This window comes from Molothrus aeneus, chromosome 30 (genome assembly GCF_037042795.1).
Source record: "Molothrus aeneus isolate 106 chromosome 30, BPBGC_Maene_1.0, whole genome shotgun sequence".
Lineage (NCBI taxonomy): Eukaryota > Metazoa > Chordata > Aves > Passeriformes > Icteridae > Molothrus > Molothrus aeneus.
In genome coordinates this window covers 394,074-410,401 of record NC_089675.1, presented here as the reverse complement: position 1 = coordinate 410,401, position 16,328 = coordinate 394,074, and the positions used below count along the sequence as shown (strand labels likewise).

General features: G+C 45.4%; 1 protein-coding gene across 1 annotated transcript; it reads right to left on the bottom strand.

Moving 5' to 3' along the window:
- Positions 1-868: 868 nt before the first annotated feature.
- On the bottom strand, positions 869-7,974 carry HOXC10 (homeobox C10). Its single transcript, XM_066567751.1, has 2 exons — positions 7,359-7,974; positions 869-1,146 (listed from the first exon to the last, which is right to left on the bottom strand). The coding sequence occupies exons 1-2, from the start codon at positions 7,972-7,974 to the stop codon at positions 869-871; spliced, it is 894 nt and encodes a 297-aa protein (XP_066423848.1).
- Between the last annotated feature and the right edge of the window lie 8,354 nt (positions 7,975-16,328).

Genomic DNA, 16,328 nt, shown 5'->3' with positions numbered 1-16,328 from the left:
TGCAATGGGAGGATGCAATGAAATAATAACAGAAAATAATAAAATTTAAAAGAAAAAGAAAATTAAATAATAAAATAGAATGGTAAAATAAAATAATAAAATAAGAAGAGGGAGGGAAGTAATAAAAAATAAAATAAAATAAAATAAAATAAAATAAAATAAAATAAAATAAAATAAAATAAAATAAAAATAAAATAAAAATAAAATAAACAAAGAAATGAAATAATAAAATAAAAGAATGAAATGATAAAATGAAATAATAAAAGGAAAGAGTGAAATAATAAAAGGAAAGAGTGAAATAATAAAAGGAAAGGGTGAAATAAAAAATAAAATGATGAAATAAAACCAGAAAATAACAACAGAAAAGAACAGAATAAAATAACAGAATAAAAATAAGAAAAGAAAAAAAAGAAAATAAAATAAGAAAATAACAGAATAAAATCAGAGAATAAAATAGGAAAATAACAGAATAAAATAGGAAAATCAGAGAATAAAATAGGAAAATCAGAGAATAAAATAAGAGAATAAAATAGGAAAATCAGAGAATAAAATAAGAGAATAAAATAGGAAAATAAGAGAATAAAATAGGAAAATAAGAGAATAATATAAGAAAATAACAGAATAATATAAGAAAATAACAGAATAAAATAAGAAAATAAACCAATAAAATAACAGAATAAAATAAGAAAATAAACCAATAAAATAACAGAATAAAATAAGGAAATAAACCAATAAAATAACAATAAAACACAGAATAAACAGCAAAAAAAACCCCCCAAAAATTAAAATAAAATGAATTGAAAGCAGGGCGGAGGAAGGCGCGGCGGAGGGGCCGGGCGGGCGCGTTGCGCGGGGGCGGCCGCGGCGCTCAGCTGAAGCTGAAGCCGGCGCTGAGCTGGCGCACGCGGCTCTCGCGGTTCATCTTCTTGAGCTTCATGCGGCGGTTCTGGAACCAGATCTTGACCTGGCGGTCGGTGAGCGCGATGCTGCGGCTGATCTCCAGGCGGCGCTCGCGGGTCAGGTACATGTTGAACAGGAACTCCTTCTCCAGCTCCAGCGTCTGGTGCTTGGTGTAGGGGCAGCGCTTCTTGCGCCCGCTGCGCGCCGTCAGCCACGTCCCGCCCGCGCCCGCCGCCGCCGCCTCCTCTGCCAAAGACAACAGCGGCGTCAGCCGCGCCCGCGCAGCGCCCGGGGGCGCGCAGAGAGCGGGGGATCCGGGAATATGGGGGGATCCGGGGAAAATGGGGGTTATCCGAGAATATGGGGGATCCGGGAATATGGGGGATCCGAGAATATGGGGGGATCCGAGAATATGGGGGGATCTGGGGAAAATGGGGGTTATCCCAGAACATGGGGGATCCGGGGAAAATGGGGGATCCGAGAATATGGGGGATCCGGGGAAAATGGGGGTTATCCGAGAATATGGGGGATCCGGGAATATGGGGGGATCCGGGGAAATGGGGGATCCGGGGAAAATGGGGGTTATCCGAGAATATGGGGGGATCCGGGGAAAATGGGGGTTATCCGAGAATATGGGGGGATCCGGGGAAAATGGGGGATCCGAGAATATGGGGGGATCCGGGAATATGGGGGGATCCGAGAATATGGGGGATCCGGGGAAAATGGGGGGATCTGGGGAAAATGGGGGGATCCGGAGAGATGGGGGTTATCCGAGAATATGGGGGGATCTGGGGAAAATGGGGGGATCCGAGAATATGGGGGGATCTGGGGAAATGGGGGCTCACGGAGAGAGCGGGGGGATCCGGGGAAATGGGGGGATCCGGAGGAAGTGGGGGGATCCGAGAATATGGGGGATTAAAGAGAAAATGGGGGATCCGGACAAAATGTGGGGATCCGGAGAAATGGGGGCTCATGGAGAGAGCGGGGGGATCCGGATAGAGTGGGGGGCTCACGGAGAGAGCGGGGGTTCTGAGAGAAAATGGGGGGATCCCGAGAAAACGGGGGGATCCGGGGAAATGGGGGGATCCGGAGAAAATGGGGGGCTCACGGAGAAAATGGGGATTCCCAAAGAAAATGAGGGTTTCCAGAGAAAATGGGGGTCCCGGAGAAAGTGGGGGACCCACAGAAAGAGTGGGGGGCTCACGGAGAAATGGGGGGCTCACGGAGAGAGTGGGGGTTATCCGAGAATATGGGGGTCCCGGAGAAAATTGGGGTTATCCGAGAGAAAATGGGAAGTGGGGGGTTTTCCCAGAGAAAATGGGGTTTTGGGGTTTTTTCCCCCGAGAGAAAATGGGGGTCCTGGAGAAAGTGGGGGGGTCACGGAGAAAGTGGGGGTTTCCAGAGAAAATTGGGGTTATCCGAGAGAAAAATGCGGTTTTGGGGTTTTTTTTTCCCCGAGAGAAAATGAGGGGTTTGCCGCGAGAAAATGGGGTTAAATGGGTTTTTTTCCGAGAGAAAATGGGGTTAAATGGATTTTTCCCGAGAGAAAATGGGGTTAAATGGGTATTTTTTCCCCCCGTTGGAAAATGGGGGTTTGCCCCCAGAAAATGGGGTGAAATGAGAGTTTTCCTTGAAAAAAAAAAAATTGGTTTATACAAAGGTTTTAACGCGTGGGAATAGGGGTTGAATTAGGCCCGAAAGTCGGGTTTAAATCAGGGGAGTTTTTAACGGGAGAAAATGGGGTTAAATGGGGTTTTTTCCACAAGAAATGGGCTCATATGGTTTTTTTTTTTCCGCGAGAAAATTTGGTTGAAGAGGGTTTTTTTTCCGTGAGAAATTGGGGTTATTTGGGAGGATTTCCGTGAGAAAATTGGGTTATTTCCGCCAGAAAATGGGGTTGTTTGGGGTTTTTCCGTGAGAAAATTGAGTTATTTGGTTTTTTGTTGTTTTGTTTTTTTTTTTCTATGAGAAAACGGGGTTTTTTGGGTTTTTCTCCGCGAGAAAATGGGGTTTATACGAGGGGTTTATCCGCCGGGAAATGGGGTTTATGCGAGGGTTTTATCGCACAGAAACAGAGGCTGAATTCGGCCCGAAAATCGGGTTTATAGAAGGGTTTTTTTCCGCGAGAAAATCGAGTATAAATCAAGGTTTATTCGGCATGAAAATCGGGTTTAAATAAAGCTTTTTCCGGCATAAAAGTCCGGCCCTGCGAGGGTCCGAAATCGGGTTTAAATAATGGCTTTTCCTGGACCGAAAATTCGCCTTAAAATCAGACTCTGCCCGCACGGAAATCGAGGTGAAATAAAGGTTTTTCCGGCCTGGAAAGCCGAGTTTAAATAAAGTTTTATCAGGCCCGAAATGGGGTTTTTATAAAGGTTTATTCAGCACGAAAGTGGGGTTTGAATAACGGGGGGTTCCGGCTCGAAAGGCGGGGGAAAAAATTTGTTTATTCGCCCCCAAAATCGGGTTTAAATTATGGGGTTTTTCCCGGCTCGAAAATCAGGTTTAAATAAAGGTTTTATTCGGTTGGAAATGGAGTTTAAATCAAGGTTTATTCGGGGTAAAATAAACATTTATTCGGCCCTAAACTCGGGTTTAAATGGAGGCGTTTGGGGGAGCCGGGGCTTAAAAAAGAGACCGGGATTGGGGAGATAAATCCGATTTTGGGGAGATAAATCCGATTTTTGGGGAGATAAATCCGATTTTGGGGAGATAAATCGGATTTTGGGGAGATAAATCGGATTTTGGGGAGCTAAATCGGATTTTTGGGGAGATAAATCAGATTTTGGGGAGATAAATCCGATTTTTGGGGAGATAAATCAGATTTTGGGGAGATAAATCGGATTTTTGGGGAGATGAGGCGGGTTTTGGGGGAAAAAGGGGGTTTTGAGGAGAAGAATCGGTTTTGGAGGAGACAAACCGGGTTTCGGGGAGATAAATCGAGTTTTGGGCAGATAAATCAGATTTTTGGGGGGGATAAATTTGGTTTGGAGGAGAAAAAAACCGGAATTTTGGGCGGGGAATGGTGTTTTGGGGGGAAATAATTGAGTTTGGGGAAGGAAATGGGGTTTTGGGGAAGAAGCATCGAGTGTGGAGGAGAAAAAATGGGGCTGGGGAGGGGAATGGGGATTTTGGGGGAAAGAACCGAGTTTAGGGCAGAAAAATCGGGGTTTGGGGAGAGAATCGGGGTTTTGGGGAGAGAATCGGGGTTTGGGGAGAGAATCGAGTTTGGAGGGGATAAATCGGAATTTGGGGAGGGAAATGGGATTTTTGGGGGGACAAGAATGGGGTTTGGAGGAGAGAAATGGGGATTTTGGGGCGCATTAGCCGGGGTTTGGGGGACACAAATCAGATTTCGGGGGTAAAAGAAAAGGGGATTTGTGGAATAAATCGGGGTCGGAGCGCGGGGTGAAAATCTCCCGCCTCCCCCGCTAATTAACGGCCGCTAATTAAAACCCCCCGCGGGCACCGATGAATTTGGGGCTTCCCCGGATCACCCCGAGAACCCCGAAAACCCCAAATCCTTTCCCGGCGCGGTTCGGGGGCGTTTTGGGGTGAAATCGTTGAATTTTCGCAGCTTTCCCCTCCGGGCTGCTCTGCCAGGGCACGAATTGGGGCAAATCGGGGGAATTTGGGGAAAATTTCGCGGCCCCCAAATGAACAGCGGAGGATCCTGGAGTTCGGTCACGAGGAAGGAAAACCCGAGCGAAGCCGAATTTGGGGGAAATCCGAGAAAATCGCAGCAAATCCTCGGGCCCCGCTCCTGGGGAAATTCCGTGGAAATTCGGGGTTCGCCCCTCAGGACCTCGGGTGCCCCCAGACGTTCAAATTCCACCAGAAATGGGGTTTTTATCAAAGAAATAAAGATCGAAATGACCTCGACGGGAACAAAACCGCAGCTTGGGGAGGGTTTCAGGAACAGAAATCGCCCGAATCCGCCCCAAAGCGAATTTTGGGGACAGCGACCCCCAAAAAAAATCCCAAATGTGCCCAGCCCGGCGCATCCCCAACACCCGAGCCGAGAAATCCCTTTCGATTTTTATTTCTATGTTTTTATATAATCCCTTTTTTTTTAATCATCTTTATTTTTATTTATTTTTTTGTCCCCGTTCTTTCCGCCCACTGCGCAAATCCAGCCCAAAATAACAAAAAAACCAAAAAAAAACCAAAAAAAAACCAAAAAACACTTTTTATTTTTGGGTTATCTGGCACCGAAACCTCTCCCGGCGCTTTTGTGCAGCTTCGCTTTGCGGCGTTTTGATAACCTTGACTTTGCTTTTTTTTTTCCCCTTTGTTTTGGTGCTTTTTTTTTTCCTTGGTTTTTTATTGTTTTTTTTTCCCCCATTTCTCGGGGTTTTTTTGGGTGTAATCGCAGCTCAGCCCTCAGATAAAATCATTTCCCCTCCCGGTGCCAAGCCAAAAATGGGAATTATTCAAAATAAAAGACGGGGAGGGGGGGAAAAAGGGAGAATTTGGGGGTTTTGGCCGGGGCCGGGATTTTGGGGTGTTTGAGTCCCCTCAGCGCAGGCCAAGCCGGGCTCAGATCCCAGCGGGATTTTCTTGACATTTTTGGGGGTTTTTTTCCCCAGTAAAATTTTGGTTTTTTCCCCCCAGAAAATCCAACCCCGTCGTTCCCCGCGGCTGAATCCGCCCGGTCTGGGATCCAAGGCGGGCACCGGACCCCGAATATCCCAAATTTTCGGCCCCGGCGGGCCTGGGGAAAGGCCCAGACGCGGAACATCCGCCGGGCGCGGCGGGAACGGGGCAGACGAACGGGAAAAGCTGCGCTGGAAAAAGATTTGGAATGGTCTCGCCTTTTCCGGAGCCTCTGCCCAGCCCCGGCGGGAGCCGCAGTTCCCGCCCGGAGCTGCCGATGCCGCTCCCAGCCTCTTGTCCTTCTTTTCTTCCTTTCCTTTCTTTCCTTTCTTTCCTTTCTTTCCTTTCTTTCCTTTCTTTCCTTTCTTTTCTTTCCTTTCTTTCTTTTTTAAATTATTATTATTATTATTATTATTATTATTATTATTATTTCAATTCTTTCTCGTTTTTCTCCCTTTGACCGCCGGACGAACCCAACCCTCGCCCCGCGCGCGGAAATGAAGGGAAAAAATGGGGGGAAAAAATGGGAAAAAAAAAGGGGCGAAAATCGGGGTGCGCCCCGCTGGAAAATCGCAAGGAGCCCAGAACCCCCCAAAATCCCCGCGGTGCCAAAGCCAAGACCACAAAAATCCGAATTTCCGTCCTTTTTCTCTGCACCCAACACCAAAATTCCATCCTTTTCTCTGCACCAAAAACAAAAATTCCATCCTTTTCTCTGCACCAAACTCCGAATTTCCATCCTTTTTCAGACACCGAACACGAAATTTCCGTCCTTTTTTCTGACACCAAACTCCCTTTTCCAGCCTTTTTGCTGAGACCAAAATCCGATTTTCCGTCCTCTTTCTGGCACCAAACACCCAACACCGAATTTCCATCCTTTCTTCCGCACCGAACTCCGAATTTCCATCGTTTTTTGGACCAAACACCGAATTTCCATCATTTTTTTGCACCAAACACCAAACAATTTCCATCCTTTTTTATGCACCGAACACCGAATTTCCATCCATTTTTCCTCATCAAACACCAAATTTCCATCCTTTTTCCGCACCGAACACCAAATTTCCATCCTTTTTTTGCACCGAACACCAAATTTCCATCATTTTTTTCTGCACCAAACTCCGATTTTCCATCCTCTTTCTGGCACCAAACACCAAACAATTTCCATCCTTTTTCCCGCACAAAACACCAAAATTCCATCTTTTTTTTTGCACCGAACACCAAATTTCCATCCTTTTCTTTTGCACCAAACACCGAATTTCCATCATTTTTTGGACCAAACACCAAACAATTTCCATCATTTTTTCCGCACCAAACACCAAATTTCCATCCTTTTTTTGCACCAAGCACCGAATTTCCATCCTTTTTTTTGCACCAAACACCGAATTTCCATCCTTTTTTGGACCAAACACCAAACAATTTCCATCATTTTTTCCGCACAAAACACCGAATTTCCATCCTTTTTTTGCACCAAGCAATTTCCATCCTTTTTCCCGCACCGAACACCGAATTTCCCCCCAAACCCCATTTTCCATCCTTTTCCCGCAGCCCGCGCTCTCTGCTCCCCTTTCTCCCCTCTCACCCCCAAACGCACAAATATTTTAATATTTAATATTTGAATATTTGAATATTTGAATATTTCTCTTTCCAAGCCCCGCCGCTTGAAGCCGAATATAAATTTATTTATTTTTGGTGGTTTTTTTCCCCCATCCGGATCATTTTCCCCCCAATTTCCGCGGGAGAGCCCGGCGGAGCAGCGAGCGCGGTCCGGCCCGGCTTTAACCCCTTCACCGCCGGCGCGGGGGCCAAACGCCGACTGATTCCATTTTATTAATTAATTAATTTATTCTCCCCTCCCGCCTTACCTTTCGCCTCGCTGTCCGAGTTCTCGCTGCTGCCGCCGTCCGCGCTCTTGCCCGGCTCCTTCTCCGCCTGCCCCGCGCCCGCTTTGGCCTTTTCCGCTTTGACTTCGCCCCGCGGCTGCTCCGCGCTCGCCCCGCGGGCCGAGCCCGGCGGGAGCGGGGCCGCTCCGCGCTCGGGGCCCGGCGCCGCCTGCAGGCGCTCCCCGCGGAGCCCGGGCTGCAGCTCGGCGGCCTCGGGGCCTTCCTGCGCCTCGGGGTAGGGGTAGAAGGCGGCCGCGCTGCCCTCGGGCCGGCCCGGGCAGGGCTGCGCGGCGAAGGCGGCGCTGCGGGGCCGCTCCTCGGCGAACAGGCAGCAGCCGCTCTCCTCCTTGACGCCGGGGAAGGCGCAGCTCGGCGGCGGCTCGGGCCGGAAGGCGCCCTTGGGCTCGGCCCAGGAGTCCAGCTGGGCCAGGTAGGACGGGAAGGAGCCCAGCGAGGCCTCGTCGCGCTTCTGGCAGCTCCGCAGGGCCGCGAACTCGCCGGGCTGCGGGAAGAGCCCCGCGGCGGGCGCGAAGGGCTCGGGCCGCGCCAGCGGCTCCATCAGGAAGGCGCCGGCGGCCGCGCTGCCCGGACAGGACATTTTCGGCGGGAGCCTCGGCGGCAGCAGCCAGGAATACTCCAGCCAGGGGCTGACATCTTTTTTTTAGCGAGGGGGGGAAGGAGGAGAGAGAGAGAGAGAGAGAGAGAGAGAGAGAGAGAGGGAGGAAAAAAAAAAAAAATAGAAGGGGAAGGGATGTGAGGAAAAAAAAATAAATAATTAAAAAAATAAAAAGCCGGAGCGCGGTAATTACCCACGCGTCGCGCTCGCCCCCTCCCCTCCCCGCCGCCACCCCCGCCTCTTTTTTATTTATTTTTTTATTTTTTTCCCCTCTAATTTTTTTTTTTTTTAATTTTTTTTTTATTTTTTTTTTATTTTTTTTTTTCCCCTCGGCCCCCCCCACGTGACGCGAGGCCAATGAGCGCCGCAGGATTGAAAGTGGCCTTGGCGATTCAGACGGCGCCGCGCGCGTCACGGGGGTCAAGGTGGCGCCGGCGGCGGCCGCGGCTCCTCCGTGGAGCAACAGCGACATCTGCCCGTGCCCGGCCGGGAGCTGCGCGGGCCGCGCAGCGCCGCAACCCGCGCAAAAAAACGGAAAAAAAAAAAAAAAAAAAACAAACAAACAAACAGAAAAACACGGGGAGAAAAGCGGCGAAAATCCCGCAAAAAAAAAAAAAACAAAAAAAACAAAAAAACGGGGGGAAAGCGGCAAAAAAAGCGGCGAAAATCCCGCAAAAAAACCGGGGGAAAAGCGGCAAAAAACCCGGGGAAAAAAGCGGCAAAAAAGCGGGGAAAAAAACAGCAAAAAAAACACGGGGAAAAAAGCGGCGAAAAACCGGGGAAAAAAGCGGCAAAAATCCCGCAAAAAACCCAGGGAAAAAAGCGGCAAAAAACCAGCAAAAAAAGCGGCAAAGATCCCGCAAAAAACCCGGGGAAAAAACCGGCAAAAATGCGGGGAAAAAAGCGGCAAAAAAACCCGGCAAAAAAGCGGGGAAAAAAGCGGCAAAAAAGTGGCAAAAACCCGGGAAAAAAGCGGCAAAAAATCCCGCAAAAAACCCGGGAAAAAACCGGCAAAAAAACCAGCAAAAAAAAAAAAAAAACGGCAAAAAAAGCGGGAAAAAAAACCGGGGAAAAAACCCGCAAAAAACCGGGGAAAAAACCTCAAAAGACCGGCAAAAAACCCGGCAAAAAAGCGGCAAAAAAATTCCTCATTTCCCCATCAATCCCCCGACCGAAATTCGCCCCCCGTGCGCGTTTTTATGGCGGTGATAAACGGGGGAAGTTTGGGTTAAAAAATAAAAATAATATATTGTTTTATATCTATTCATATTTTCATAATTTCTATTTTTGTTTGGGTTTTTGGTTCTTTCATTCCGTCTGCGCTGCAGCGGTGGAAAATCCGCTTTTTGCGGTCGAAAATAAACCCCCCCCCCGTTTAATTATGGTTTAATTACGGTTTAATTATCGCCCCCCCTCCTCCTCCTCTTCCTCCTTCGCCTTCCTCCCTCGGCCGCTCCTTCCTCCCCCTCGGAGCCGCAAATTTCGGCCGAAATTTGATTTTTATTCCGAATATTTCGGGCTCTGCAGGGCCTGGGGCGCTTTGGGGGCCGCGCTCGGGTTTGGCCCTTTAGGGAAAAAAAAAACCGGGGCCGGGGCCGGGAGAGAAAAATTTGGGAAAAACCCCCCAAAAATCCAATTTCTCCCTCAGCTCCTCGGTGCGGGTTGGGCTTTTCCCGAACGGTTTCCCCCGACGGAGGAAAAAAGGTGAAATCCGAATTTTCTTTCATTTTTCCTCTTTATTTTTCCTTTTCTTCCTTGTGTATTTCGAATTTTAATTTATTTATTTATTTTTCTTCTCCCTTTCCCCGCTGCGCAGCAGCTTCGCCTCCCCTCGCCCTGCCCGAGCAGCTTTTTTTAATTATCCGCCCTCATTCCCCAATGTCTGGAATTTCTGGGACAAACCCGCATCGGGGGGAAGGGGGAAAAAAGAAAAATCCCACTGGAGAAGGGGGGCAGAAAAAGCCGGAATTTGGGGCAAAAAAAAGCCGGAATTTGGGGGAGAAAAAGCCGGAATTTGGGGGAGAAAAAGCCGGAATTTGGGGCAGAAAAACCCGGAATTTGGGGCAGAAAAAGCTGGAATTTGGGGCAGAAAAAAACCGGAATTTGGGAAAAAGCCCCGGAATTTGGAGAGCGCCAAGCGCCGCTGCCTCTTTGGCTCCGGGAATTCTCCGATCCAGCCGAAAACGCTCGGAGAAAAAAACCCCAAAATTTAATTTATTTTTAAAGCGAAACTCTCCGGATTGGGGCGGATTTTAATCGCATTTAATTTCCATTCTGTCCCTGCCGTTTTTAAACGGGGTTTCACTGTTTTGCCCGCGGAGAATTATGGATTTAATTTCCCTTTTTTTCTCCCAGATTTTTGCTTTTCTCCTCTTTTTCCTCGGCGCGGTTCCCACCGAGGCTCCCCGGGTTGGATTTTTGGGGAATTTTCCATCTCCCAGCGAGAATCGGACGCCCCAAAAGGCGCCGGAATTGGGGTTTTTGGCGGCGGCCTCCGACTTGATTTCATTTCTCATTCCGGGTTTTGGATTTTCCAGCGTTTGGGGATGGGGAAAACGAGGAATAAATGGGGGGGAAAAAAAAAGGGGAAATAGGCCGGGAATTTCAAGATCACGACGGGGGAGAAAGAGGCGGGTTCAGAGTCACTTCCAAGGGAAACAGAAAGAAAACGCAGCGTTCATTTAAAAAAAAAACCACAAAAAAACCCCAAAAAACCCCAAAAAAACCCCAAAATACAGCAACAAAAAGCGCGGGAGAACAGGGGGAAAAAATAGGGGGAAAAATGAGAATAAAGAGGAAAGGACAAAGGGGAAAATAAAACGGAGGGAAAGGGGAAAAAAAGAGGAAAAAAAAAAAAGTGGAACTTGACCGTTTGGGGCGATTCGTGACGGTTCAGGGCAAAGCCCGGGGGACTCCGGGCCTTCCCTGGGAAAGTTTTCCCGGAGATTTCCCAGGGATTTCCCAGAGATTCCCCCAGGCCCGGCCCGGATCCCTTCCCGCGGCCCAGGAGCCAAAATCCCGAGGTTTCGGCCTAAAAGCGCCGCGCGTTGGGATTCCCGCGGCCCCGCCGCCATTTGGTGCCCTCGGCAAGAAAAAAAAAAACCCAAAAATTAAAAAAAAAAAAAGGAAAAAAGGGAAAAAAGCGAAAGGAGCGAAAGGAGCGAAAGGAGCGAAAGGAGCGAAAGGAGCGAATCGCGACTTTATGGCCCCAATGGGGGATCCGCGGGGGAATCGCGGATTTTATGGGGTCCGGGCAGATTCCGCCTCCTCTCTCCCGAAGTTTCATTTATGGGCGAGGAAATGAAAGCCCAGCAGCGCCGGGGCTTTATTTTATTTTATTTATTTTATTTATTTTATTTTATTTTATTTTATTTTATTTTATTTTATTTTATTTTATTTTATTTTATTTTATTTTTTATTTATTTTATTTCATTTTATTTATTTTACCTTATTTTTTTTATTTTACCTTATTTTATTTTTTTTAATTTTATTTTATTTTACCTTATTTAATTTATTTTATTTTATTTTATTTTATCCCGCTTTTTTCCCCCTCCAATCCCCTTTTAATTTTATTTTTTCCCTCTGGTTTATTTTTATTTTAATTTTTCCCCCCATTAACTTCATTTTTCCCCTCTGGTTTATTTTTATTTTCATTTTCCCCCCTTTTAATTTTATTTTTCCCCCTCTGGTTTATTTTTATTTTTCATTTTCTCCCCCCTTTTATTTTTTTCCCTCTGGTTTAATATTTATTTTATATTTTTCCCCATTCGATTTTATTTTCCCCCCTCGGGTTTGATTTACCTTTTGCTTTTTATTTTCATTTTTTCCGCCCCAGAATCTCCGCACATTTTTGGGACACCCAAATTTCGCCCCGCGTTGTCAGCCTGGACAATAAATTGATTTTTCCCCCCATTTTTTGCTCTCTATCCCCGACTTTTTCCCCATTTTTTCCACCCTCTCACCCCGGTTTGATGGACTGAAATAATTGGAATTTTCTCCTCCACGCAGGAACAACCGGAGCGAAGCTCCCTCCAGGGCGGGTGTGAAAATGGGGCAAAAAGGCGCTGAAAAGGTAATTTTCCAGGGAAATCTGCATTTCCAGCGGATTTTGGAGCGGATTTTACCATTTTTGGAAGGTTTTAAGGCCCTTCCATGTTCCCGATCAGCATCCGGGCCGCCAAGTGGCGAATAAATGACCAAAAAATGGAATTATCCCTAAACCCGAGCTGGAAATTCCGGGGATTTCATTTTTGGGGTGAAAAACCGGGAGGGAAAAAGGCCCGGGGAGGGAAAATTGCTGAAAATCCCCCAAAACCCCAAATCCGATTAAAACTCGGTTCTAATGGGGGGAGAGGAATCAAATTCACCGGCCTGAGCGGGGGCAGAAGAAATCCCAAAACCGCCGGGAAAGCCCCAAAAGGGAGCGCAGGAAAATTCGGGATTTTCCCCATTTTCCCCAATTTCCTGGGAATTGCTGCCCCTGCCGTGCCCGCGCTCACGGCGGCTCCAGCCCGGCCTTTGGGGCCATTTTGGGCTAAAAACCCCCAAAAATTGGAATTTTCCCCTTCCTCGTCCCCTTGGAGATGCGGGAGAATTTTTGGGGCCAAAAAAAAAGGGGGGGAAATGAGGATTTTTCCTTTTTTGGGCCAATTTAGGGCGGATTTTTGCCAACAAACTCGAAAAAATTGAGGATTTTTTTCCCTTCCTCGCCCAGCCGGGGTTAGGGACAATTTTTGGGGCCAATTCAGGAGATTTTGTCCAATATAGCAGAAAAAATTGGGGATTTTTCCCTTCCTCGCCCTCATTTTCCCCATTTTTTCCTTAAACCCTAAAAAACGAGGATTTTTCATTTCTTCAGCCCCGGGGTTTGGGGACATTTTTGGGGTCATTTCTGGGTTTCTTGGCCCAACAAACCCTAAAAAAACCCGAATTTGGCTTTTCCCCTCCCTTTGGAGACCGGAACCCAATTTTGGGTCACTTCAATTCGGTTTTGGGCCAATGAATCTCCAGAAATTTAAAAATTTGGCTTTTCCTGCTCCCCTTTCCCCCTTTTTTTATTCCCAGTTTATCCGGAATTATTTCCCTCCCAATTTCCACCTTTTATTCCCATTTTTTATGGCCAAGATTCCTCTTCCCCCCTCCCCTAGGATGTCTTTGGGTGCCTTTAATAATCCCATTAAATGCGTGTTTTCCCCCCCCAATTTCCCCCGTTTTATTCGGATTTTTCCCCGAATTCCCATCTTTTATTCGGATTTTTCCCTGCTTTATTCTCCTTTCCCCTGCCCCAAATTCCCCTGATTTATTCTGATTTTTTTTTCCCCCAGATTTCCCTGACGTATTCTGATTTTTCGTCCCTATTTTATTCTGAATTTTCTCCCCAATTTTCCCAGTTTTATTCTGATTTCCCCCCCAATATTCCCCCGATTTATTCTGATTTTTCTCCCCATTTTTCCCTGATCTATTCTGATTTTTGCCCCCTATTTTATTCTGATTTTCCCCCAATATTCCCCTGATTCATTCTGAATTTTCCCCCCAATATTCCCCTGATTCATTCTGAATTTCCCCCCAATATTTCCCTGATCTATTCTGATTTTGCCCCTATTTTATTTTGATTTCCCCCCCACAATATTCCCCTGATTTATTCTGAAATTTCCCCCCCCATTTTTCCCTGATTTATTCTGATTTTGCCCCTATTTTATTCTGATTTTCCCCCCACAATATTCCCCTATTTTATTCTGATTTTCCCCCAATATTCCCCCATTTTATTCTCATTTTCCCCCCATTTTTTCCCTGATTAATTCTGATTTTTGCCCCCTATTTTATCCTGATTTCCCCCCCAATATTCCCCTGATTTATTCTGAATTTCCCCCCCATTTTTCCCCGGTTTTTTTCTGAATTTCCCCCCAGTATCCCCCGGTTTTATTCCGATTTTTCTCCCCAGTTTTTTCCCCATTTCCCTTTATTTTATTCCCATTTTTCCACCCCTTTCCCTCCCCTTTCTAGGAACTCGTTCTCGCCTTTAACCATCACCTCCAATTTCTATTTTATTTTTTTTGCCCCCCAGCGCCGGAAATAATTCAATAATTCGGATTTATGGCCCGGGGGGGAGAACAAAAACCAGCGACGCCAAAAAAGAAAAACTTTAAATAAAAAACGGAATAAAAAAAGGGGGAAACCCTCGACGCCTTTTTTTATTTGCTGGCTCAGGACCTGTAAACGCTCAGCGCCAGGAATCCATCAAATTTTACAATCGCTCCTTCCCCGCGGCCCCAAATCCCGGAATTCTGGAGTCGTTGGCGGCGTTTGTTTGACCGCCCACCCTGCGCTGCGGCCCGGAAAAAAATTAAAAAGAAATTAAAAAAAAACCAGAAAAAAAACCCCAAAATTCACCCCCCAGAGCCCCCAAAATTAAAAAAAAAAAAATTAAAAAGAAATTAAAAAAAAACAGAAAAAAACCCAAAATTCACCCCCCAGAGCCCCCAAAATTAAAAAAAAAATTTAAAATAAATTAAAAAAAAAACACAAAAAAACCCCCAAGATTCACCCCCCAAAATTAAAAAAAAAAAATTAAAAATTAAAAAAAAAAAAAAAACACCAAAATTCACCCCCCAAAAAGCCCCAAAAATTAAAAAAAAAAAATTAAAAATAAATTTAAAAAAACCACAAAAGAACCCCAAAATTCACCCCAAAAAAGCCCCAAAAATTAAAAAAAATTAGAAATAAATTTTTAAAAACCCACAAAAAAACCCCAAAATTCACCCCAAAAAAGCCCCAAAAATTAAAAAAAATTTAAAAATAAATATTTAAAAAACCCACAAAAGAACCCCAAAATTCACCCCAAAAAAGCCCCAAAAATTAAAAAAAAAATTAGAAATAAATTTTTAAAAACCCACCAAAAAAACCCAAAATTCACCCCCCCAAAAAGCCCCCAAAAATTAAAAAATAAATTAAAAATAAATTTTAAAAAACCCACCAAAAAACCCTAAAATCCGCCCCCCAAATTCAAAAAAAAAATTAAAAATAATTCCAGGCAAAAAGGGCCAAAAAAAAAAATCCCCCAAAAAATCCAAGGAAAAAAGGCCAGAAACGAAAAGAATTTTCCCCAAAATAAAAAAATAAATCACCTAAAAATCCCCCAACTCCCCCCAAAACATCCAAAGTCTCCAAAAGACAAAAAATTCCCCATAAGAATAAAAAAATCCCCCCCAAAACACCAAACCCTCTCAAAAATCCCCAAAATATCCCCCAAAATAATAAAAAAATCCTAAAAAATAAAAAGAACCCCAAAATTAAAAAAAAAATAAATCCCCCTACAATCCCCCAAAAATAAATTTTAAAAATTCCCTAAAAATTCCCCAAAAATCCCCCCAAAACCACCAAAAAATTCTTCGAAAAGTCCCAATCGCCCCCCCAAAAAAAATCCCCAAAAAACCCTAAAAAAACCCCAAAAATTCCCCCAAAAAACCCCCCAAAAATTCCCAAAAAAACCCCAAAAAATTCCCAAAAATACCCCAAAAAATTCCCAAAAAAACCCCAAAAAATTCCCAAAAAAAACCCCCAAAAATTCCCACAAAAACACCAAAAATTCCCAAAAAAACCCCCAAAAATTCCCAAAAAAACCCCAAAAAATTCCCAAAAAAACCCCAAAACTTCCCCCCAAAAACCCCCAAAATTCCCGATATTTTTGCGCTGAATTCCGATTTTTGGCGTCGCTTTTGGGCGGAATTACCGAATAAAACCGGGATTTTCTTTGGCTGCCGAGGGCGGCTGGGAATTGGTGGCAAATTCCGAATTTTCGGGGTTTTCTGGGCCCGGGGGGCGCCGGCTGCTAAAGAAAAGTCGTAAAATCCTCAAAATTCACCCAAAATCCTCGAAATTCACCCAAAATCCTCAAAATTCACCCAAAATCACCAAAATTCACCCCAAATCAGCAACGCGAGGAGCCCGAGAACCACCGGGAAAACACCAAAAATTCCCATTTTTGACCCATCTGGGGGAGAAAAAACGAATTTTTTGTTTTTTTGTTTTTTTTTTCCCACCTCAAAATTGCGATTTTTGGGGCTAAAATCCCGATTTTCTGGGGAGATGGGAATGGGGAAAAATTAATAAAAAAATGAAATTTCACAGCTCGGAGCCCCAGACTTTATTAAGCCGCTGCAGTTCAATGGAATAAATTGAATTTCGGCCTTTGCGAGGGGCACGATCGGGTTTTAGTTCACGTTTCGAGGCGAAAATTGAATTTCTGAGGGGCGAAACGGGATTTTTTTCAAGGTTGGAAGGGAATAATGGACATTTAAAAAATATTTGAATGGGAAATTGAATTTTTGAAGGGGAAA